Genomic DNA, 26,196 nt, shown 5'->3' with positions numbered 1-26,196 from the left:
AGTTAGTAGGTTTGCACAGACTCAAAAGGGCATTCGAACGCTGCAACCATTGCTTACCACTACCTTCAGCCCCAGTATGTAGGTCTGCGGAAATGTGGCAACATAAGGGAATTGCAAGTATTCAAACACTACTATAGTATGAGCCCTGGCATATACAGAGTGCTATATCAGACTTCTTATATAATGAGATTGCTGCAATAATTTGAGGCTGTACCACATGGCACCAAAGGGGCAAGTGGATTTTGTTACAGGACAAGTAAATTTATGAAGCAACCTGCGCTATGGACAGACCTGGGGTTGTGCACAGGGTTTTTGTGATGCGTTGTATTTCATAAGGTCCTGTGGAGACTGGTTATTTACAGGCTTTTGAAGGAAGAAACCTGTATTTTTACATATGTTGTGTCAAGAAGACAATGAAAATGTGCAGTATAATTTAAGGTGACACATTAAAGATGAGATTAAGAATGTACATTTATGGCGGTTGTGGGACTGGCTGCAACCGAGAACATGGGGGTTGCACCAAATGGATGCTCCAACCCCAGCTGGCCTAAAATCCTAAGTAATGATGTTACCAACAGACATCCTACAGATAAAAACGGCAAAATATAGTAGCCGAAACCTACTCTCTATAAGATGAAGAGTGCTGGCCCACAAAGTGGCAGTGTTCCAAGATGCGATAACCCAGAACGCGGAGGTCCTCTTTGGAAGATGGCTGTAGTGGCCTGATGGAAATGACAGTAATAGGTCAGGCAGGTACCTTGGGGGAGGTGATGCTCACCCACTGCTACCCAATTGCTGGTGTGGCCTCTGGGAGAGGAAAGGTAAGAGTGACATGCCCCAGAGAAATGAAGCAGAGGCCTGGATTAAGGGTGGAGCAGGAACAGCTGCACAGAAAGATCCCAGTCCAAGATGTCCGCTGTTGTTCTCAACACCAGGGCAAATGTGAAGCACCATGTGAGTTAAAGAGACTTGGAAGAAGGTTGCAGGCCGGGCCGGCAAGTGATAAGGCTGACATCAGCTGATCAGCAGAGGACCAAGGAAGGAAGAACAGCCAGGATGAAGGCCTTAGATGGGACTTCCTGCAGCTGCAGGGGATGCCGGCAGACTTAAGAAAATAAGAGCAGCCTTGAAGGTCGGGCGAGGCATAGCTGTTGTGGCCGACTCAAACAAATAAGTGGAGACTTTAATTTGAATAAACCAGAACGAGCTTGTGCTGAAATATATACACAATAACAAGCTCAAACAATTCTCATAGCCAGGCTCCCCAAGCATAATGAGATTGATGAAAAAAAGTTGTAATTAAGCAAAAACCAAGAAACACATCCTACAAAGGGAAAATACATTCCCACAGGCTGCTGTAAAAGTTGAATAAGATGACTGATCCGTCACCATACTTACTGCCTTAAAAACTGTGCATAGACTCTCTGGTGAAAAATCTTAGGCCACAGAGTCAGCCATCTTAAAAATCATAGGGTGATACAGACTACCCCACAGGAATAACACAACCTAAATAACTGGGGCAAGAGTAAGCTCTATGGAAATAGCCAATCACACAAAGGCAGGGGCAGTCGAAACACATGGTTAAAGACAAGCCAGACCTTATTCCGAAATTGTGAAAAAAAAACAGACAAATATTCCAAGACACGGGCTGTGATAAGAAATGTGGATCTGAATGTCATGCAACTGGAAACCTCGACCTCATAAAGTTGGTCCTGGAAACATTTCAAGCATTGAAAGCTGTATTAGAAACTATGGGATGGGGACAGAAGTTGCCCTCTTGTACCAAGGCCTAAGAACTACAGTAGAAAGGGTCACAGAAGCAGAAAGATCTCTCTCTCTGAAATGGAGTATCCAGTCAAGGAAATTAAGTGGTGGTTCGGCAATTGAAAGTCACATCCACAGAACTGAATAGCTGCACGGAGGAAGCAGAGGGGAAGTCCTGTTGCAACAACTACGATTTCCTGGGCTTTCCAGATGGGACATACGGATCCAGTTCAGAGGCATTTGCGGCTGAAACAAATCATACTAGAGAACACACTTACCACCTGCTGCATAATCAAAACAGCACATTGTGCTCTGACTTCAAGGCCACCGCTTGGGCCTCTCTTTGCTCATTTCCTTAAGCATGAAGATAAGGACATGAGCTTGAAGGAAGTCAGATGAAAAGGAAAGACAGAACATGAACCAAACGGAATTCTGGTCTTTTCTGATTATTTCAAGAGTGGTTCAAAAACAATTAAAATCGTTTGGAAAAAAACTTCAATAACTGGCACTCAATTATATTCTGAGCTACTTATTCAAAGACAAAGTGATGTTTCAAGGTAGAATGTTTTTCTTCAGATCACTTGAACTGGCCAACGCCTGAGTGAAGAACAGTAATGTGTTAAAAGGGAAACTACACTTTAATTTCGAGAACTCACCCCACCCAATAATTAAAGAAAATGGCAAAAAGGGAAAGATGCAAATCTCGATGGAGGAAACATGGACTCAAGTTTGATCCCTCAACAAGCTAACAAGAATAATCCTACGAGAGAGACATCAGATTTAGATCGAGGTCCGAAATATGATAACTTTTAATCAGAGATAGAAGCAGGCAAATGGTAGAGTCTGAGCTAAGAGGAAACAACAAACCATACATCAAGGCTGAGACGATCATTCAATGGAGGGCATGAATTGAGTTATTAGAACAACAGTAAGATAAAACCCTACAATCGAAAAGGCAACACAGAGATTGGTAAATTAAACAACAAATTGCGTAATGCAGGGCATTTTCAAAGCAATTGTAGGGCTGAACAGAGAGATCATTGTTTATACTGTTGGGTGAGTTTCAGATCTGGTAGTGGCCTGACGCTTGACGCAGTGGTTTTGAACTTTTTGACTTCTGTGGACCCCCAACCTAAAGAGAATTCTGAAATTCGGGATCCCTTTCTAGAATGGAGAGTCCCTGGCCAAAGCAATTCTGGTGATTTGAACCACAAAACAAAAACAAAAATAAAAACAAATGTTTATAGAATGTTGAAGCTGTTCTAAATTTTTGAGGCCACCCATCGCTCATATTACACTCTGGCTGATGCACAGGCACTACTCCCAAGAATTAATATGAGGATGCAAACTCTAAAAATGTTAGCCTCCATTTCCAAAATCCTACACATTTATAGAACGTTTTATAAGTGACCCGTATTGCATGTTTATACATCAGGCTAATTAGAATATATTATTGTTTTCAAAACCATTGTGTTTCTCTGTTTTCACGTCATTAAATTTGTACAACTTATCACCAAAATACACTCATTACAATTACCGATGACTCTACCTCTGTTGATAACGCACTGAGTCAGTGAGGGCGTTATACCCTAGCACCCACCCCAAGTAACCCTCACATCATGCCAGATTGTTCCACAAACCTGACTCTGTATTCTCAACTCCCTCTCCCTAACTTTTAGTACCACTTAGATTAATTTTGTATGTGCCTATATTCTCTGCATATGATTGTATGCAGGATGTTATGTATGATTTGATTTTATGTAGGATTTTATACATGCTCATATTCAATAAAAAGCTTTGAAATAAATTCAGTTTCACATATTGCTTGTTTATTTATATACTGTATATACATCCCAATGATTGGTTGATAATATTTAATTTTCTAAGCAGCTTTATATACATCCTAATGATCTGATTTTTCTAAGCAGTCACAGACCACTTAAGCATGTTTTGTCGTTCCCCAAGTGCCCCAGAACCATAGGTTAAGAACTAAGCCTGGGCGAAGCACTACGCTACGCTCGCGTAGTTTGCGAAGTTCGCGCTACTTCGCACTACGCGAACTGCACGTAGCACAGTGCGAACACGCGTAGCGTAGTGTTGCGTAGTGCTGCGGTCATTTTTTGCTTGCTCGCGGTCTTCAACGTCAAGTTGGCAACCGCGAGCAAGCAAAATGACATCCCGGCGAGACTTTTTCCTTGTTCGCGATCAGCAACATCAAGTTGGCGATCGCGAGCATGGAAAATAAACCTCCCGGCGAGATTCCCAACGCGAGGAGGTCAGGTTTCTCATTGCGAGGGGTCGCGTATGCTCGCGACCGCTCGCGATGAGAAACTACCAGTTCGCGTTGAGAAAGCTGCCGCTCGAGTAAAAATCTACTCGAGCAGCAGAAAACTACAGCTCGCACTGTGCAAGATGCCATTTTCAATGATTGCACAGTGCCGGTTGCTTGTCCGCACTGTGCAATCATTGAAAACAACATCTTGCACAGTGCGAACATGTTACTACGCAGTTCGCGAAGTGCTACGCGTAGCTCGCGTAGTGCGAACTTCACTTTGCGTAGCTTCGCGAAGTGCTACTTCGCGAACTACGCCCACCCTCATTAAGAACCACTGGACTAAGACATTGCTAGTACTACTACCAGCAGGTGGTTGATCCACTTAATGTTGACCAACAGATGCTTCAGATTCAGGTGTGGGGTTAACGGTAGAGGGGAGTTTACAACAATGGTTTCAATACCTGTTCACATAGTGTTAATGTTCACTACACACAGCACAGTGGAGAATGTCCATTATCTTGATACTGTGATACAAGATCCACTCACGGGTACAAAACATACACAAAGGAATACGATACCTGGGAGATAAACCTTCTATCTTGGATTGTACATGGGCTTCTAATAACATTAAAAGAGTTGCAGTTTCTCATTTTTCTGAGAGATATGGCCCAGATACACTCATGCTAGAGAAAACCTATTTACTGGAAAACAAATGATTTTGCTATATGATTTCAATCATGTGTAATATGTTGGATTTGTACTCGAGGGGAGTTGCGATAATCTTTAAGAAGCAACAGCTTTACAATGTACTTCAACCATGGGCAGACAGACAGAGAAGATATATAATGGTACTGGTATGGTAAACGGGGATACTCTGACCTGCATGAACATTTATGAACCTCCATCCTTAACACAAGAATTTCTTCAGATGATTGATGGTGCTAATGGAAGCCTGCTTGGGAAGTGGAATTTTAACGGTATATTGATCAAACAAAAAAGATATTCCATGAGGGCAGAGGGTGCTATCCCACTAGCCACATTTGATGCCGCCTACGACGCGACCTGTACAATGTTTGGAGACAGCACGTTCCGAAGATTAGGCACATCTTCTCTGGGTCACAGTTTTCGCAGTTTGACTATCAACAGATGCAACACACAGCAATAAAAATATGTATAAACAACTGAGACATGAAAGAGTCTGAGGGCCAAATACAAGGACTTTGTTTATTGTCGGAAAAGAGCTTGAGTTGCTCTGACTCATCCAACGACCAAGCTCTAAAACGATCATGAAAGAGTCTGGTACATCCTTAATATTTACCAGGAAGCCTAGTCTTATCTAGGTGTCATCAGTATAACAGCCGTACACAGAAGATAAAGACCAATGGAGAAAGGGATGTGACCAGTGGATCACCACATATAAGCTAAATGATTGTCTCCTGCTTACAAGAACCCCTCAACATTAAAATGGCAGGGTATTTTGTATTGAATGTTGCTTTCACATCTAAGAACATGAGGGCCCTATCCCTATCTTTGTCATATTTCAGCTGTTGGCTATACAGTTTATGTTCCCCTTGTGGGGCGTATATATACTATATGATCATCGTCTGTATAGGTCTGAAGGTGCTTTAAGGCAGATTTCTCTAGAGAACTTTCAAGAAGGATCATCAAAATCTTTTATCATCTTTTAGGTGTATTTTTTTTTAACAAAATATCAATCTTCTTTCACTTTATGCATGCAAACACAATTTTGCTTCTGCATCACACAATTATGTACACACTACGAATGATAAAAGAATATCATTTTTAAGATGTCTTCTTTTTACCTGGGCATTCAGGGTTTGCACACTCCCTGACATCTGCCTGTGGTCCTTTGCACTCCCCCCAGCCCTGGGTGGCAACAGTGCACTTTCGCATCCGCTGTTGGGTCCCATTTGCGCATGTCACAGAGCATCTACTCCATGATCCCCATTCCATCCATTGTCCTTCCACTTCCACATCCCAGGAGAGGGAGGGGGAACCCATAGAAGAGAAAAGGAGAGCACAACAAAAACATTTTAATATGAAAGCAAGCGAACAGTCACTGAAAAAAGAAACATTAACAGAGAAGACCAACATTATTGAAAATATCACTCACAAAGGAGAGGAGTGCCATTATCTGCAAGAACCTGCCAAATAAAGAATGGCTGCAATTTATTTTCAAACAGGCTTGTCAACTAATGAAAGTAGCCCTAAGCCGGCACAAAGGAATTCAAGTTGAGACAGTATATAATGGAAAGGACAAGAAGAGTTGTCAACAGCAGAAAACGTACTGCCATTTGGTAATCAGGTTCCAAAAGAGCATGGAGGGATGTGAGAAGGAAGATATTTAGTTGGGAGTTAAACCATCATAGGACTGAGGGCATAAAAAACTGAAGGATATATATGATCAGCAGAAGGAGTGCACCTCAAATAAGGAAGCCATGTTTTGAGAGGGAGTTTCAAGTCCAGAGTGCCTTCTCATTACTAAGTGTTTATTAACTGTAATACACAGTGTTGTTTAACAGAATATAAGTGAAATTGGGTATTAGCTAAATGAGGTTGAGCAATGCAAGGAGCTTCACCTTGATGGAGAGTGGGGTGTTCCTCTGAAGCAGGGCAGCTATTTGAAGAATCATATTCAGTACTTGAACTTAGACTCCCTCTCATCTCCACTGACCCCTACTTCTCATTGTTTATATAAATACACTCCAAGTTATAGGATTCCCACACGTGTCTAAACAATTGCCCTCTAGCTCAACGTTACAAAACATTGCACATTATTATGGCTACTACCTCTTTTGAGCAGTCCATTTCTGTTCTCTCAATTTATTGTATTATAAATACATGGGGAATCTCATTCTCATCTTCTTCCTTCATACCTTCCCTTGTTGTATGTCACAATATCAACAATAATATCGACCTTACTTAGATGACATAAAGTACCAAAATACACTGGACAAACATATTGACTGTACAAAATTTACAGAGATATGTACTACAAAAATGTAGCCTTTTATAGCATAATGCCAAACTTAAATACAATATTGACTCTTAAAAAGTTAGTTTACAAACTTATTGGGGAAACATCATTGAAAAATATTACATTATTTAAAATACTAAAACTAATCTGATAATTGTTTTTAACAAAATAAAATTAGATCTAAATCTTGCATCTAAGTCCTAGGTGATAAAATCAAAAGGTCTTAGCTAACACCACACCTTAAAAAGTCAATCCATCTGGCACTGGCTGCCATCCTCTTGCCTTTACTAATGCTTTTTTGGCAATATTTTTGTAAACCTTTATTACAACTAGAGAGGATCGACAAAATAGATTAAAAGAGTGGGTTGACAAGACAGATTAAAAGAGAGTTCATAAGATAGAAAGGGTTGCATAGATAGATGGACAGACAGATGGATACACACGTGGACACACAGGTAGACAGATAGATATATATAGATACATAGACAGATAGATAGATAGATAGATAGATAGATAGATAGATAGATAGATAGATAGATAGATAGATAGATAGATAGATAGATAGATAGATAGATAGATAGATAGATAGATAGATAGATAGATAGATAGATAGATAGATAGATAGATAGATAGATAGATAGATAGATAGTTGCAAAGATAGACAGATTGATAGAGTTGCAAAGCTAGATAGACAGGATAGGAAATTTGCATAAATTAATAGTAATATCATAGTTACAAGTCTATATATGCACAGCATACAATTGCACTGAAAGCAAACGAGCTGGGGCCATACAAAAAGTATAGTTGCCTTCAATTAAAAATCCTACCAGCATCATTCTGTTTTGTTATCTCTATTTACTGGTAAACCCTAAAAAACTCTAATAATCTGTTTAAAAAAAATACCATCATGAAATACAGGGCGTAAACATAAGAAACATTAAAGTAATAATTGAGTCAATATACTGGCACTGAAGGGAACTACCTTATGTGCGGATGTGCTTCTTGTGTAAGAGCACAATGCAGTCACTTTAAGTGATGTTAGACAGTGGCTGAAGAAAAATGAGAATGACACAATAACAGACCAATAGATGAAAAGAGCTGGCTGAAAGCCGCTTTATGTAAGTAATTTATACAAATAATTTTAGTAAAATCAAAATGTCTAGGTGAATGGCAGACCTAAAAGAAAAGGGAATAAAAGCTAAATGTTGACCGCATTTTCACCATAGAAGAAAATGGACCTGGCGAGGCTAAAGATGTTTCGCTTCTGATTAGATTTGTCAGTTTCGACATGCTAGAAATGGAATGTAACAAGAAGGCTTTCATCAGCTAAACTACAGCAGTCCTATGCCCTAGAGAATGGGCAACACTTGTTAGTATTATCTTTTAGGTATACACACATCTACTTTCAGAAGCACACACCCAGCAGACACTTCGAAAGAAGCATGAGGATTAGCACTTCTCTGTTAGACATAACATGAGAATGAAACAAAAGTAATATTTTAATTTACTAATGGCAAGGAGAGGATGACAGGCACACGAGCTGTTCAGGATAGATGTGGGAAGCAATGCACAGCTACATGTACAGTACATTAGTGAAGGGAATTTGACTAAAAGAGTGAAAAAGTTGTGAGGCATATGCACGTGGAGATGGGTTGTCAAGTATAGTGAAGATACTGCAGATACTGGAAAAGAACAATAATTCACTAGGCGGGGTGCTCTCATCGGGTTAGCGGGGAAAACATATGACAATTTAGTGCGACATGAGACGTTTGTATAGATTGTTAGTGAAAAAGGGAAAGATCAAAGATGTAGGATGTACCACATAGCTATAGGAAATACATCTTTTATGTATGGTCACCCCATATTTTTCACCTTTTGTTGAAGCCTATACTTTGCCTGTCTTTAAAGCTCTATGCACATTTACCCTGTGCTCCCCCGTTAAACATGGTAGAATTAGCATATTCCTAGCTGGTATATTTAAATTACATATAAGTCCCTAGAATGGTACTAAATGTACCCATGGCCTGTACGTTAAATGACACTAGTGGACTGCAGCGCCTATTGTGCAATCTACTACAGTGACACTGCAAAAAATGGCTTCAGGCCTACGACTGTAGCCTGGCTCTGGTCAGTTTCAACACTGCAACTTGACCTGTGAAAATTGCCCCTTTTGACAGGTAAAATCCCCCCCCCTTAAAGCAGGACATATAGAAATTTAACGTTAACATGTCCTTACAGTGACTAGCACCCAAAACCTATTTTTCACTGTAGCAAGCCTAGCTGTCCTATGCAGAAAACCAGATTACAGATTCATATTTTAACACTATATCTCAAGAATGGGACTAGCTAGAAAAATAATGAAACACCTATTTTTTATAGTTATTAAGAATTCAATTCAACAGTGAACTCTGATTTTTAATAAATATTAAGGAAAATTAACTTTTAGAAAGTTACCTTTTCCCGGCATGAAGTTCCTGGAGACTAATGTGCATTTGCTCTCAAACTTCTCCCAGTCAAGAACTAGCATTTGAATAGGTGTGAATTGCTTCCCAGGAGCAAACAGTAGGCTGATCTGGATGGCAAAGAGGACGCCTGTGAACCGCACTGAATTTCAGGGTGGGGGCTGTGAGCATCCATTAACATGTACCAATCATTTTATTGGCACCGTGGCCAAACAAGATGACCAAGTAGACACTCCTCGCGGAGCTCCTGTTGGCAATTCTAAATCCTGCTGAAACCCAGTGGCATCGGAGCATTCCAACACCGTAAAACATCCTGAAATGCTGCACAGGAAATAGCAACTAGTGTACCTGATCAGGAAGTCCAGCGGCGGCAGAGGGGGCCAGCCATGAGACTCTGCAGCCCAAAGCGACGGCGGTGAGGGACAACCCGGGAGGTGCGGTGAATAACGTTGACGCCACGGGGCACTTTTATGGTGAGACATAACCACCTGGGGCTTGACCCCGTAAATAGTTGCCAGGGGATCCAGAGGCCTGAGACCTGAAGCAGCAGCTCCACGGCCGCAACGGCCGAGATGTGGGTCACACACTGAGAGCCACGTGCAGTATGTGGTGAGCGGCAAAATAAAGCGGCCCTGCCGGGAGGCCGGGGTCACAGAAGGGGCCCTGAGGGAGGCAACAGGTGTCCTCCACATCGCTGTGGGCGGACAAGGAGGCCGCCGGCATTGGCACTTTGCTGCAGGCCCTCTGCCGTGAACCGTCTGCTGGCCTGGACGGCGAATGCCTGTGCCTGAGGCAGGGCCCTAGGCCCTTGAGAGGAGGTGTGCCCACAGGTGCAGGCAGCGTACGGGGCAATGAGCCATACTGAGAAGGAGCACAAACAGAGGCTGAGCATCCGCATATGGAGGAGTGGTAGAGCCTGGGAGCCCTTGGTATGCGGACCCAGGGCCTGCCCAGTAGCGCAAGACCCCTGAACTGGTGCCTCTGGCACACACGTGGGCACGATGATGGTGAGTGCCCAGACTAGGGACAACTGCTGGGACCGCCGATGCTAAAGAAGTGGACTGAGATCTGCCTTGTTGCAGGAAGGCGTAGTGCGCAGAGAAGGCACCCAGACTGGGAGAGGGAGTGATCCTGGTAAGTAGTGCAATTTCTGAACAACATAATGCCCCAGCATGCTCGCCATCATGGGAAAAGACAAAGCAGCCAAACAAGATTGTCAACTATACTCATGCGCTGCACCCAGAAGAGACAGCTGAAGGGCTGGGGGCAAGCATGAGGAGCCTACGGAGCAGCCCCCAACTCTGAGGGGACTTTATGGATGCAATTCAGTGTTTGCTAGAGGAAGCAGTGGTAAAGATTGGCACTGTGGCAATCGAAGTCTATCTCCTGCGAGCTGATCTTCAGAAAGTGGTGGACAGGGTAACTGCTGTGGAGGAGAATGTTTCAGAACTGCAGCAAGTACAGGTGCTGAAAGAGTCAATATAAACGCTGATAAAAGCAACAAAGCGCCTAGAGGACAGGGTTGAAGACTCAAAATGCAGGTGGCAGTGGAATAATCTACGCTTCATTGCGTTCCTGGGGAAGGCGGATGGTCAATCAGCTGAACTATTTCTGGTAGAGTGGATTGTTAGCACTCTGCGTCCAAAACAGCTATTCAAATTCTTTCTATTGAGCGAGCACATCGGGCACTAGTCCCCCACCATGACCTAGGGACCCTCATAACTCGCTAGATTAATTACTGAGACTAGGAAGGCATTCTACCACACGTCAGGGTACAGGGCCCGCCCTAATTTGCTGGCAGAAACATTTCCATTTTCTGGGACTACACCAAAAAAGTACAAGAGACTCGCAAACCCTTACGGACTCACAAAATAGGGTTGGTGCATAGGAAAATGCATGTTACCAGCTGCCAACGGCTCAAACGGGTAAAATGCATGATACATCTGGCCCTTAGAGACCTGATAAGCTCCCTGATCCCTACATGTGGAGTTACTCTTTTGCCAACTGTCAGTCCCAGCAACGTCGCTCACTTTCCAGGATTCAAGGACGGAGACAGGAAGGACAATGCAGCCATACGGTTTTAAATTAACAGAAAAACAATCCAGCTGGTGGGGGCATATGTAGGCTTGTGTGCACACCTTGTGGGATGGGAGAAGATAACACTTTTTTTAAGCAACAGTGGAATTTCTGCCCGGAAGGAGTCGGCCATCACTTATGCAAGGACTGTGATGGGACAGTCGCATGGAGGTTAACTAGATATTGCATCAGGTTGTCATATATTGTGGAGCCAATAAATACATAGCTTTGTAAATGTTTCCTGGAGCCTTACATGTCATCCACACACACAGAATTTACTAGTGGGGTTTGTGGAGGAGTACTGTACTATAAGGTAGAGCTCTAATTAACTAATGTGTCAATAGATTGTGGTTTTAAAAAACAAGTGTGCCTTTTTCTTTTTATTACACTTGTCAATACGTTTCACAAACTTTAAAACACTACAAGCAGCTTCTACAATTGGACACAAAACGATAAATGTTTGAAAGGGATCACTGGTTCTACAGCAAGTATTCGACTGAAAGGAAATGTCTTTGTTTTTCAAATCCACTTCCCATCTCGATGCATCCTTTGTTCTTTGTAATGTCTCAAACTAAATCACTCACACCGATCCTTCCAGAGCGGCTATATAAATGCATTAAAAATAATGAATAATGCAGGTAAACAATGCAAAATGTTCCTGCGATGCCAGCAGTTGCAGATTGATTAAAGCTCGTAACAATCGGCGACGCGTTTATTCTTGGACAGGTGAACCATAAACATGTAGTGCATTTTAATCTGCAAAAATGGCTTTCGATTTTGGATTTCATTAGGGTATTCATTGTAGTTTAATGTACCTGTATTGCTCTTTAGATTCCCACTAATATGTTTCTGGTACAGTACACTCATATCTGAACATTGTGATGGACTGAGGAAACCATGTCTTGTCTGTTTTATTATGTGGCGAAATCTATCGCCAGAGGCCTGAATCTAGTCTCCCTGTGCACTGTCTGTTGATGAAGTCGAAGCCGGCTTATGAGTTAATAATCACCTGCAAAACTATGTTTTTCCAACGATTTCTTTACTATTTGTAAAAAAAGAAACTAGCGGTGCTGTTGTTTTCTTAGTGAATTTCCTAGCTTACATCCGGATGCATTCCGGGTGACAAAGTACCTTTGCCGGGGTGGTAGGGAGGGAGAGGGCAGGAGTTTAGCTGAAACAGAACACATTAATTGCAAAACAATTATGGCATAAAAAACGAAAATGAAATGAAAGAGAAAAACGAAATAAAGTACTAGCGGCATCTCCCCTGTCTTATCCAGTACCACATACCAACATACATACCATCAAACGTGTCACACATATCACATCGTACATGAACACGCCCAGAATCTTATGTCTATACACCTATCATCATACTATAGTACACCCACCACAATATGCCAACATATTATCTATGTATCATATATTGGCACAGCTAACATAATGGACCGATATAATAAACCACCACACCCACCATTATACCTCAACATACATCAAATTACCCACATTCATAAATACACACAACCAACATCATACTCCAATGTACAAAACCAAAAGCCACAAAAGCAATGCAACTCCCTAGAAAACTAATGTTGTAGGGGTGTTATGGTTAACTAATACATTAACACTGGTCTTGCCATCAAAACAATAAAGGTGTGATATTCAGGACCTATGGTCCGACCATTACCTCATGTGCCAGCCTCCTATGATACTAAGGTAATGAGGTGAGCTGTCTGGAAAAATTAATAAAAGCGCTTTCAAATTTAGACAAAACGATGCATTAAGGTCACAAAGTCTAAAACGTTATGAAATATTACCTAGTGTCAAATAGATCATCTAAAGTCAGCAGCAGGCCTCATCAGAGACCTCAACAAAACACCAAAAATGTAGAAATAAAACTATTTTAAATTCAAATTGTGTTGTGGAACTGAATTGAGTATTAAAAGTGGTTTGTATTTGTTAGGGCCAATCTGCCTCACACTTTCTAATGTACAAGTTCAGAGAAATATTTGTTTTATTTGTCTGATCAGCCACCTCATTTGAAGACCCTGCCTTACAGGTGGGGATCTCTGTACCAAAAGTATGTCCACCTCCAATAAGGTTTGTTATTGGGGAAAAAAAATTAAAGTGTACTTTCCAGGACCCTTATGAAGGGCATGATGGGCAAAGGAGAAAAATCAGTGGCAGATGCCCCACCTTAAATAGGGACGGGCTTCCAACACCGTGACCCAGTGGCAGATGGACAACCGGGTCAAGACTTTCAGGCAGTAGAGCTAGTTTTGGATCCACCATTGGAAACACAGCAGTTCCCTAGCTCTAAATATGGTATTAAAATGTGATGCATTTATACAAGGGCGGTGTACGTAATGGGAGGTGGTTGTGATCCCAAAAGTGCACTTTCCCTTTCAAAGCTGTCCAATAATTATGATTGTTCTGTAAGAAAAATGTACAACCAAAAAAGAAAGTTCCCCAACTGTGAACAAATTGTGCTTCGAATCATATATCTTTAACTGTCAAGCTTCTACAGTATGTTATTTATACACAAGTTTAAAATGCTTAATTTGAAAATTTGAAAACACTGCGTCTGATTCGACACAGGAAGGTAATGTTAGGTTGAGAAAAGGTATTCTTAAACATGAATACTTATAAAAACAAAGTACACGCCACACAAAAAGAGTGGGGTAAGCAGTGTGTCATGTTTCTTTAAGTGAGTATTTTTGTTAAAGTACAAATATGTTAAAAACTCAGTGTTCAAGAAGCATTTAGGAAAAAGGAAAAATTAAAAGCCAGCTTTTGCATTATTTAAAAGTAGATTACTATATGGGGGCCCAACTCCGTCCTTCAAACGTTTGCTCGGGATATTTCTAGGGGTGCAGTTCAGTCCATGATTTTACATCCATTATGCCACTCTAGACAGAGACATGCCATATGCAAAACAGTCTTTGCCCTGCACCAATAGGAACCGTCCAGCCAGAAGTGCCAGATCAGGTCCCCTCCAGCAACCCCAGAGCAATTCTGGCCTATGTAGGCTTGACCGTGTGGTATAGCTTGACTCCTGTGGCACAGTGAGCACAGGGACCACATCTGGACATAATCATTAAACTTAGGTCATGTACTGTAGCAAACAAGGTTGCTCACTGTATCACAGGACTCAAACTAAACTTCACTGACAAGGCCTAATAGGCCACAACCGGGGTTGACGGGGTTCCTTTCAGAGGAGACCTGGCCTAGCACTTTGGGCTGGACTTTAACTATTGGAGCTTACCAAGGATAATTGAGTATATGGCTGTCCCCTGTCGGAAGTGGCATGGTGGGAAAAAAAAGTTGAACTGGGATGCAGCACCAGTACCGGTGGCTGAGATTAACTGAAGAATTGTATCCATCCCTTTATTTTTCCTCAGTGCCATGTTATGCCTAGGACATGAGAAGAGACCATCTGAAGTTTTACAACTATACACAATGCGGTGTTGGAAGGAAAAACACCAAGATTTGGAAGGCAGAAATTACTACCTTCATGAATGCCAAAACATTTTCTCAAACTATTTCAAACAGAGGAGTGCTAAAACTATAGTCCAAGAAATTTAATAAGACAAGTGACAAAGAGAAAAAAGAGATCACACATGGGGAGAATACAATTCTGATTTGACAGAAATAGGTCATTTGAAAACAGTTGCAGGCATGAGACATTGAAGTGATGACAGAGAATCCAGCATTGCTCAATTTGTAGCTGAAGTTGAAACCTTCCAGGTTTACTCAGGTTTAGCTGATCTGTATATTTTTGATGTACTGAAGATATAGCTGGAAAGTGGTTTGCCCGATTGTTTAAGTTCTGGTGCCTAGGTTTGGGAGAATTCCAACCAACACAAATTATTGTTGAAGGTGTTTTGATAAATGGTTAATTGCATACAAATATTTATTAAATAATGCTTTGCCACTGACTCCACTTGTTCCTCTTCCCCTGCTCCACTCCCTCTGCCACCACCAGGATGGAAAAGGAGACACTGTTAAAATGTTATGTTTGCTGCCATGAGAGTGTTTAAAAACTAAAGTGGTTAGCAAGTAAGTAGGTAGTAAGAATCGCCAGTAAAGCGCAAATGTCAGTGAACTGTGTAGTTTATGAGACATACTGTCAGCTTATATTTTGTTTCTTCAGAAATATGGGCTGTGACCCCAAATCCTCTAGACTGCTCACAAAAGGTCTACTACCCCCACCTCCAAAACCACCTCATGCCAATGACTCCTGCGCTCAAGTGACCCTGTCTGCCATGATACGTTGGCCCGGCGACTGTGTATTATTAAATCTAGAATGCCCACCACCAACAAATTAGGTTAGAATGTGATCATAAGTTCTTTTTTTCCAGAGAGTGTTTTTTGTGTGTGTTTTTTTTTTGCTAATGGCATACTTTGTCCTCTGCCAACATGCTTGCAAGATGAGTTGTGATGATAGGGCATGACCTCGGCACATGCCCCTTTTATCATAGCAATGCCGGATTCCTCAGTAAGAGTCTGCAGGCCATATGGTATCCCTGCTCTGGTTCAGCCCTAGAGACCACAGAAACATCAGCTAGACAAGGAACCAACTCTGCCCCGCCCACACTGGTCTTTTATAGGTGAAACGGATATGAGACTGGCTTTACCCCAGCATATATGTCTCAATAATGTAAGCCTCACATGTGACAAGCTTTCCAACAATCACTTGCGCTTTCACAGTTCTAATGTGATTGATCCCACCCCAGTTTAAAACGCTATTAAAAATGACAAAAACAACGAATGCTTACTTCTCGACATTGACACTCCTAACTTGTGCCCCAGCATCTGCCATGCATAGCTATGAAACAAAAGAGCTCAATATACAAGATAAACATTGAGTATGAGCGCCATATTTGTTACACCCAATCGAAGAGGGATGAACTAGGTTTTGCTTTACGTTTCCTTCACACGAACGGCATTGGTGGCGCAATGAACATGATCACCGAGAAGAATGCGCCTCTCAACCACACAGCACAGACTGAATGCTTGCCAACTAGTGTGCAGCCACAAATGAAATATGGCAAGAAACAGATTATCTGCCCTGAACGCGGACATTGTAACTACGCTATGCACACAATGAAGGCTTTGCACACACAGCAAAACTAACAACATCCAATTTCACCAATATACTGAAAGTCTCCTCTGCTTCAGGCACCCAACACCTCAAATCCTGAGCTGGATCTTCAGCACCTACCAGAAGCTCAAGACATAATTCCTGTTATTTCCCAAAAACAAGAAACAAGAAACGGTGCAAACCAGGCACGTGACATGAACCTTTACAGCTTTGAACCCTATCTTTCACTTAATGCCAAGTCATCTGAATTCACACTGGACACCAACCTCACCCTCAAGGAGCTCAATTAAAAAACAAGCATTTGCAATGCAATAGGTCTCGCATTGACGAGAGTTTAAGCTATTGGCAATGCAATAGCTTGAACTCTCGCAAATGCGAGACTTATCGCATCACTAGCGCCCATGTGGCGCTTTCACATTCATGAAGGGCACGCCCCTTTCTTTAGACAAGCCGCGTCTAAAGAAAGGGGCTTGGCCGACATTAAAGTGAAACCGCGGCATGGGGGCTTTGACCAAAAAAAAAGCATGTTTGTCAAGTTGACAAACAGATGTTTTTTTGGGGGGTAAAAGCGCCCATGGCGCACTTTCACTTTAATGCTGGCCGCACATCTTTCTATAACCGCGGCTTGTCTACAGAAAATCGCGCGGCCTTCATGAATGTGAAAGCGCCGCATGGACGCTAGTAAACAAAAAAAAGGTAATAAATTAATAAATAAGTAAGTGTGACCGCTATACTTAAAGAGGACTCCACTGTTAAAATAAATAAACACAAAACACGCTTGCCCACCAATAGTAAATAAAATAAAAGCGGGTGGCGTGCTGCGAGTTAGTAGGTGGAATAGGGCCAAATCATTTAATAAAATAGTGCTCACAGCCAAGATAAAGCAGACCGATACAAGAGAAGTAAAACGTCCAGTTGTTATGGGAGGTAACAAATGCTGACAAGGCGGTACTAAGGAGGGACGAAAAAGCATAATAATGAATCGCAAGACAGCGTTTAGGAAAGACAATGACACAAGCCAGTTAAAAATATGAGCAGAGAGTGGGCGGGCATCAAGTCCATACTCCACTACTGCATTTTATTTATTTATTTTAATGTTTTATAGAGCGCGAACTTGACCCGTGAGGGTATCAGAGCGCTTTACATGGTTAACAGAGGAAAACAATAGAAAAACAGAAAAGTCTCAAGAGCAGAAATATATAGGGCGGGGAAGGTTTGCAGGGAGAATAGTGGCAAAAGGGGACCCAAATGTGAGGTTACAGTTATGGTTAGAGTCGGTGAAAACCGTAGCCCCACGTGTTCTCGGCGGTGTGAGGTTGGTGAACTGTGGAAGAAGCAATAGTCTTAGATTCAACAGGCATATCATGGTGGCTGAGAGAAGGCCTTAGACCAGGAATTTACCCATGAGGAAGGCTTTGGCCTCCTTTTCGAAGCGTGCTAGAGAGGGGATTCTTCTGATGTCGGACAGGAAGGAGTTCCAAATTCTTGGCGCTGCCCCGGAGAATGCCCTGTTGTAGGTTCTTTTTTTACGAAGATGGGCAGGTCGGAGCAGGAGATTTCTGGCGGATCGGGAGTTCCTGTTTCCTCCAGATAACACAAGTTTCTGTGCCAGGTATGCAGGGGAGTTTGCGTATAGGGCCTTGTGTGTGATGCATGCCAATTTCAGCTGTATTCTGGCCTTTAGAGGGAGCCAGTTTAGAGCTTTCAAATGTGGAGAGATGTGATCAAATTTCCTGGTGCCGGTGAGTAGTCTGGCTGCCGCGTTGAGACAGGCTTTTAGAGGTGCCAGGGAGATCTTGGGTAATCCCATTAGGGTGGAGCATCCAAATTCCAGTCTGGAGATGACTAGAGCTTGGACTGCCATTTTTAAGTCAGGAGCATCGATGAAGGGTTTTAGTTTCCAAAGGTAGCTCAGGTGGAATCTGGCTGATTTGGCCATTGAGTTAATGTGGTCTCGCATGTTCAGGTTGCAGTCAAGGAATATGCCTAGTGACTTGGCAGAGTCCACAATGGTCTGCGGGCAATTTAAGGCTGTGATGGCCTTGATCCACACCTGTATCTCCGGGTTGACTTTAGGGGGGAGATCAGGAGAAATTCAGTTTTCTTTGCGTTGAGTTTTAGTTGGTTAGTGGCTAGCCACTGGGCAGTTAGTTTCAGGGTCTTGTTCAGGGCGAGGATCTCCTCGAGTGATGAAATATTGATGTAAATTTGGGTGTCGTCCGCGTACATATGGTAGGAGATATTACGGAGTGAAGAACTTCAGTGAGTGGCTCCAAGTAGAGATTGAAGAGGGTGGGTGACAGGGTGGAACCTTGGGGGACTCCAACCGTGACCGGGGTGGGAGCTGATAGGTTGCCTCTCTCTGAGATCGGTTATGGAGGAAGGACCTGAACCATTCTAGGACAACGCCGTCCAAACCCATCCTGAGTTTAAGGCGTTCGAGTAATTTTTCATGATTGACCGTATCGAAGGCGGAAGATAGATCTAAGAGGATTAGAAGGCAGGTTTTGCCTTGGTCAAGGGCTTGGAGGGCGTCGTCCACGATGTGGAGCATAGTAGTTTCCGTGCTGTGCCCCGGTCTGAATCCAGATTGAAAGTCATCGAGTAGGTGGAAGTTGTTGATGTGTTGACTTAGTTGGTGTTGTACGCACTTCTCTAAAACTTTGGCTAACAAAGGTATATTGGAGATGGGTCTGAAATTGTCAGGTGAGGCAGGATCCAGCGATGTTTTTTTTTTAGAATAGGGAGGACTTGGCCGGCTTTCAAGGGGTCCGGAATTGATCCCTGCTGGAGAGAGGCGTTGATTATCGCAGTCCAGCAAGGAACAATGGCATGGGAGGCAGCAGCAAGGCAGCTGGATGGTAGCGGGTCATTGAAGCGGTTATTTGGGTTTAAGGTAGAGAGGATTTTAGCAATGGAGTCTTTGTCATAGAATTAGAAGTCGGTCCAGCGAGCTTCGTTTTTAGGTGAGGTCAGTGAGGGTAGTACAGAAAAAGGGGGTTGGTCATGAGGGGTTGAGAGCAAGAGGCGGTACTGAGTTCGATTCCTAGAGAGGCGATTTTCTCCGCGAAGAAGGAGGAGAATTCATCCGAAGATATAAGAGACTTAGGGGATTCTTTAGGGGTTTTGGCCAGTTTGTTTGATTGGTGTTTGATCAGTTCAAAGAGCTTGCGGGGTCTTTTCGTGGCATTCCCCAATTCCGATCTGAAGTATTCTTTTTTTGAGTTGAGGATGTGCTTGTTGTAGGAGTTTCTTGCCTGACGGAGAAGTTTAAGGTGGGCAGTAGAAGGGTGCTGTCTCCAGATTCTTTCGGATTGTCATAGGGATCTCCTTTCTGAGTTGAGGGAAGCAAAGAACCAGGGGTTTCTGTCTTTGATTTGTGTTCTTATTAATTTTAATGGGGCAAGGTCGTCCAGAATGTTCGATATAGACGCAGAGTAATGTTCATTGAGGTCACTGACTGTAATTATGTTCGAGGGGGGGGGGGGGGTCAAGTTTGCAGCGAGCCTCCAGTTTCATAAGGTCAAGGTTTTTGGTGTCTCTGATCAAGCGTTTGGGAATCACCGGTTGCGGTGTTTTTGTATTAAGTGAGCCTGGGTAAGATGAAGGAGATGACGTGGTGGTCGGACCAGTCACAAGGGTCTATGGAGATAAGCTTGACTGAGGATACCTTAGATATGATCCAGTCAAGGGTGGCTCCTTTTAAGTGAATTGGTAGAGAGCAGTCTTGAGTCAGGGCTTGGTCAGTTAGAAGGTCTTTGATGGCGTTGACGTAGGGATCTTTGGGGTCATTCCAATGCAGGTTCAAATCACCAAGGAAAATCTCTTTGGAATTTGAGGAGATCTTAGATGTGATGACTTCCAGGAGGTGATCGGTGAAAGAGTCATTAGAACCTGGGGGGTGGTAAAAGATGTGCAAATTGCAAAGATGTAAGGCGTTGCTGGAAATGGAGAGGGCGAGGTATTCGCAGGAGTCAGTAGTGTCCGTTCCGAGTTCCGTGACCAGGAGGGAGGATCGGTAGATGCAGGCGATGCCTCCACCCTTCCTGTTGGAATGCCTGTCTAGTCTAGCAATGTTGTAGTTAGGGGGGACTAATAAGTCCAGGCAAGGGGAAGAGTATTCATTGAGCCAAGATTCGGTTAGTATTGCTAGGTCCAAGTTTTTGTTCAGGATGAGGTCAGCGATATCGGCTGCATGTTTAACTGCCAATCGGCAATTGATTAAGAGACCAGAGAGTGGGGGGTCTAGGGGAGTGTCTGGGGTCTGGGTGGATGGGAGTATAGGCGCAAGGTTGCTTTTAACCACATTTCTGTTATGGAGGGTAGCTGGCCTATTGGGGTTGATGGTGACCGTGCTGATGGGGTGTTCATGACTCGTGTCAGGTGGGCAAGTGTTGACTTGGGCAGAGTTGCGGTCATGGAGGATAGTTAGGATTTCGTTTCCCGTGAGGTCCAGTGGGGTAGGGGTGGTGGTGGGGGGATTGTAGGTGAGTGCAAGAGCTCGGGATTCCTCCTCAGAAAGGCGGCAGGGTTGCTTGCGCGGGCGTAGATGTCTCAGGGGAAGTGGGAGTGGGTGCTTGGGAGGCTCGGTTAACTGTGGGGGGGAGGGTAGGTGTGGCTTGAAGTTAGAAAGGGAGAGTTCGGCAAGGTGCAGGAGGTTCATAAGGTCCAGAATGGAGCTATGGATGTTCTGGGTTAGATTGGCCGCTCTGGAGTGCAGAGTTCCGAGATCAGTAAAGGCTGGGGGTGTTAGCGGGGAGGGGGGCAAAGGTTCAGGAACCGTGCCGGTGGCATATAATGGCAGCAGAGGTGACAGGTTGGCATGAGCCGACTCTAGTGTCTTTGGAGGTGTAACTGGCTCGCGGGTATAGAGGATGGCTGGCGGGGAGGTGAGCAGAGGACTGGGGGCGACTCTGTTAGAAGTGCCGAGGTGCGAGCGATAGAGGTTTGGATGATCCACGTTGGGGGCCGGTGAAGGGCTAGATCGAGCTGAGTAAGGGGTCTTTGAGAGAGTACCGGGCTCCCAGTTTGATAGTGTAGGGGAGGGTCCCTGGCTAGGGTCAGTAGATATGCTGGGGGGAAGGATGAGCTGTGGTGGAGGCCATAGGGGGGTATGTTGGTTGCTAGGCATAGTAGGCTGGCAGGACGAAGGGCTACTGGTGAGGGAGTCAGTTATCCTGTCCGTATCATGAGCGTGGTTTCTGAGGAGGGTGAAGCGGTCTGCGAATTTATTAAGGTTATTGGTTGAGGCTTGGACCAGGACTATTCCACTTTTGTAGAGGGTGATGGTGAGGTCTGCTCAGAGGGTACAGGAGGGGATAATAGTGAGTTTGGTGCCATAGGGAATGTTTCTTGTTGAGCGAACATTCAGAAGGTGTGTTAAGGTTTTTCGCCAGGCGGCGTTTTTTTTCGAGTAGAAGATAAGGTCATTTATGCAAGAGCCACTGACCGCGTTGAAGCGCAGGTCAGATATCAGCGTCTCAGGGTGGCTTTTTAGGGCGGCGTGCTTGAATGATTTAGCAGCGGTTTTGGAAAGGTTGGGGGGGTAAACTAGAGTAAAGGAGTTTTCCCCAGCCCTCGAGATGACAGGGCGAGACATGTTGGATAGGGAATGTAGGCAAGAGAGTAATAAGGCAGCGGATGTGATATGTCTCTCGGTAAACAGGTGTGGGGGAGGCAGGACTCACAGGAGTGTTTCTCATGTAGCAAGCATGAGTAAGGAAGGACACTAGTGTGGTTGAGAGTGGTTACAGTAGACTGTAGCGGACACAAGTGCAGTTAGGAACGATATGAGGATGTTGCGCGCAGGTTAATAGGTAGACGAGTCTACAGGCACGGCAATGGAGCATTGATGTAAAACAGCAAAGTTTAGAGGCAGCGCTGGGGTCAGGTACTCTGGGGTGAGTCGAGGATGTCTAGACGGTCGCTATTTTGGAGACAGGCGTAAGGTTCAGACAAGGATTATGATCTGTACAGGTGTTAGTTGTAACAACATATACTTAAATTGCAGTGTAGTACTTTAGTTTAGGGAGCATTGAAGAAGAACAGCGAAGTTGTAAGGCAGCGCCATCTTAAAGTCAGGCACTGTGGGGCGAGTCAAGGATGTCTTGAACGGGCGCCATTTTGGGGTCAGGCATGAAGTTCTGAATCGAGTTTGAGCTGTGTAAGAAGTTGTTGGGCCAACACACACATAGATGGCCGTAGTGAACTATGAATTAGGGCAATTGCAGATCCGCCTCACTGGCGGTCCGGAGCAGGAGCGGTGAGGGTTCTTCAAAGGGTTAAATCGGGAGCAGGCGCGGTGAGGATCCTCAAGGGGTTAGATTAGTCAATGACGTACCTGGCGCGCTGGGGCGGATATATCAGGGGCTTGGCGCCATGGCAGGCTGGTGAAAGCTGACTCAGGCGGACTGTGGCCAGGACATAGCAGGACACATCGTAGGGGCGGCAGAAGCCCGTCCCGGAGTGCGGTCGCCGGGAGCTCCCGTTTGTTGACCTGCATCTGCAGGAGCCGGGCATGGGCTCTCAGTGGCTGCGCGGCGAATCTAGCGTGCTGTGCGGTGACTTCTCCGATTCCGATCACCAGACCGGGGAGCGCCCTTCGTCCGAGGAGCACACCGCGAGCGTCCTCAACTTGGGCACGGGGACGCCTCTCACCCCAGAAGCGGTCACTGGGGGGACGTGGAGGCAGCAGTAGTCCAGGATAGGAGGGAGCCCTGCAAATAGCGCCCACGGATGCCCACGGAGATCGGGCTACTGGTGACGGTCGCGGCCGGAGGTCGTCCCTTCAGCGGCGATGCCTGGCAGACACCCACGGCTTAGGAGCTGGGTCCCTTCAGCGGCGATACCTAGCAGACATCCACGGCTAAGGAACTGGCCTGCAGCCCCAGGGGGTCCCGGGCGGCGAGGGTGCAGAGAAGGACTCAGGCAGTCATCGCTCGGCAGGTAGGGAGGCCGATTTGTTTGATACGGGCACTTATTATTATTGTGCCGTCAGCTTGAGAAATCTTCGGTTCCAGAAAAGGAGAGAAGGTTTAAACGGGGATAAATAGCAAAAATAGATAATCCCCAAACTCGGAGCTCCTCGTAGAGGCTCCTACTCCCTGACGGCAGTGCATGCGCTGGCCAGGGTCGACCTAAAAAAACACAAAGACTGCCTGGTACCAGCTCACTTTTCTAAAGAATGTAAAACTTTCTTCCTGAGAGCGACTTCAGGACTGCTTTTCAAGCCCTCATACTCTCACATCTGGATGCTGGTAATTCCCTGTTGCATGTCCTCTCAGACTCCACGCTGAAACTTCCCAACAGCAACCTACACACTGCAGCATGTCCCATTGAAGGGCTAAAAAAATATGATCACATCATTGTCATCCTGAAGGCACTCCATTGGTTTACTATTGAGGACCCGCACCAACTTTGAAACGAGTCTAATCACTTACAAAGCCATCGGGACCTGCTCCCAGTTTACCTTGAAAACAAGCGCACCATCTCTGGTGGTTCTCGGCACACCCACAGCCAGAAAATATTCAGACAAAAAAGTGTAAAAAAAGAAAACAAGACTGATTGTCTTTTTCCTCTATGCACCCAGGATATGGAAAAACATTTCCATATCCATCAGAAGCACCCAATTTAGAATTGCAATGCATTACCAGTCCACAAACCAGGCACCTCTCTCCTATCACTAATTGGCTTCATGCTAGTCTTTGACCCTGTACTATAGAAATACCACATAATTACATTCCAGTCAGACACTTGCCTCCTATTTTTCTAGGAAACTTTTTCCACATTTGATTAATCTTGCCCCACTCAGAGCAGCTATCCAAAGACTCGGATTTCCCGGACTCAATCTCAAACCATTACGGTCTTGCAGAGAAATCAAGTTAACATTCAAGTAACTACCATAGCCCTACACCTGAAAGTACCTTTAGCTTTTTGGTGCCTAAAAGCTTTGTTCTGGCTTTATTTTTGTGTTGCAATGTTTTATTGAAACATCTTCCAAAGTACATAGCACCGAACGACATAGACAATCAATATAGGGAAAGGAAGAGGATAGCGGGAAGTGGGGGAGCCAGATTGGAGTTGTACAAAGAGTCTAATACATTTAATGATACATGAAGCATGAAGAGAACACACTTAGGAACATGAAGATGATGAGCCCTGCTGACCAAGGAAAGAGTAATGCAGGAATAATTACAAGCAGAAGGAGAGCAATCCCTTAAGGCGGGGTTGGACGGAATGGGGGAAGCAAGGAGGGCCCATAGGGTCAGCATAAGATGAGTTGATGAGAAGGGTGATGCAGAGCACTGGCCCCGTAAACAGGAAATGGTATAAATCATGGCATAGCATGATATGTCCGAGGCGTGGGGACAAACCTGGGAGGGGGGGGAAGCAAAGGGAATATAGAGAGAAAGAGAAGGGAGTGGGGAGAGATAGGGTGATAGAGAGGGGATGATGAGGGAGGTAGAGAGAAGGAAGATGGAGACCTGGGGGGGCTCAGGGGAGAGGATTGGTCAAATAGATAGGAAAGTAGGATGGTGGTGACGCAAGAGGGGAGCGAGGGAGAGATGTAGGGAGTTAGTAAAGGAGGCAGGAAGGGGAAACAGCATCTCTGGAGCAGTGATAGGGCACAATTTCATAATCCACCTGGTTTAATGTACCTCACCACAGAGGAAGAGGACCCACGTCTGAAAAAAGAAAAATTCTCCGACTGGTTCTGGGGATTATAGATGAATTATTGATGGGCAGCCGCCTGTACCATTACCATCAGCCATTCCTCCTGCAAGAGGGGATAGGAGGGGTGCCAGGGTCAAAGGTTGCAGATTATGGCTGCAGCCAGAGCTGTGTGCAGGAGGTGGCGCTCAGGGTGGGAGAGGTCCGGGGAGCCACCCGTGCCATGCAGGATGATAAGAGAATGGAGGAGAGGAGATACGGGTGTCAGGGTCTCATTCAACACCGTCCCCACCGCATCGCAAAGGGTAGATCAATGGGCATTTTCAAAGGATGCGCACCAGGTCACAGCGGGTGGCCAGGCACCGCCAGCAGTTCGCATGTGGCAACATGTTCCCTCCATGCAGCTTCACTGGCATCCACTGCCAGTCGTGCAATGTCTTAAAGAGGTAGTAGTTCAGGCGGCCTCTTGTGCCCCTTTGTCAAGCCTCCAAGACTTATGACCAGTCATCATCCTCCCATTCGACCTGTAATCCGGCCTGCCATCTGGTGCGCAGGTTGTGGAGGAGAGGGAGCAAGAATAGGTGAACGTTAAGGTAGTCGTAAAACCCCGATGTGACTCCCCGGAATATCCAAATATAGGATACCACTGGTGAGGTCTGTAAAATCCACTGTCGAGCTCCCAGGCTGCGATGAAGGCAGTGTTGCAGCTGGAGATATCGCCATGCCGGATGGTGGGGGGGGGGGGGGAGAGTTGAACTCCTTGAGTAGTTTACCCGAAGGATTTGAGGGCCTCATTCGCTAAAACTTGGTCTAGGTTGTGAATGCCCGCCGTGAACCATTCTTCCCA

At 44.6% G+C, this 26,196-nt stretch overlaps 1 protein-coding gene across 8 annotated transcripts in view; it reads right to left on the bottom strand.

Annotated features, from left to right (window-relative positions):
• The window catches only part of ADGRB2 (adhesion G protein-coupled receptor B2), a 1,096,893-nt gene that overhangs the window by 488,291 nt on the left and 582,406 nt on the right, over positions 1 to 26,196 (bottom strand). For all 8 annotated transcript variants that reach the window (XM_085648478.1, XM_085648471.1, XM_085648472.1 and 5 more), the window contains one exon: positions 5,863 to 6,027. In XM_085648478.1, the coding sequence (XP_085504604.1) occupies positions 5,863 to 6,027 (165 nt within the window). The remainder of the gene's footprint in view (positions 1 to 5,862; positions 6,028 to 26,196) is intronic.

The sequence above is a fragment of the Triturus cristatus genome, chromosome 3_2, assembly GCF_964204655.1.
Source record: "Triturus cristatus chromosome 3_2, aTriCri1.1, whole genome shotgun sequence".
In the NCBI taxonomy this organism is placed as follows: Eukaryota; Metazoa; Chordata; class Amphibia; order Caudata; family Salamandridae; genus Triturus; species Triturus cristatus.
This window is presented reverse-complemented; position numbering and strand designations above follow the sequence as displayed.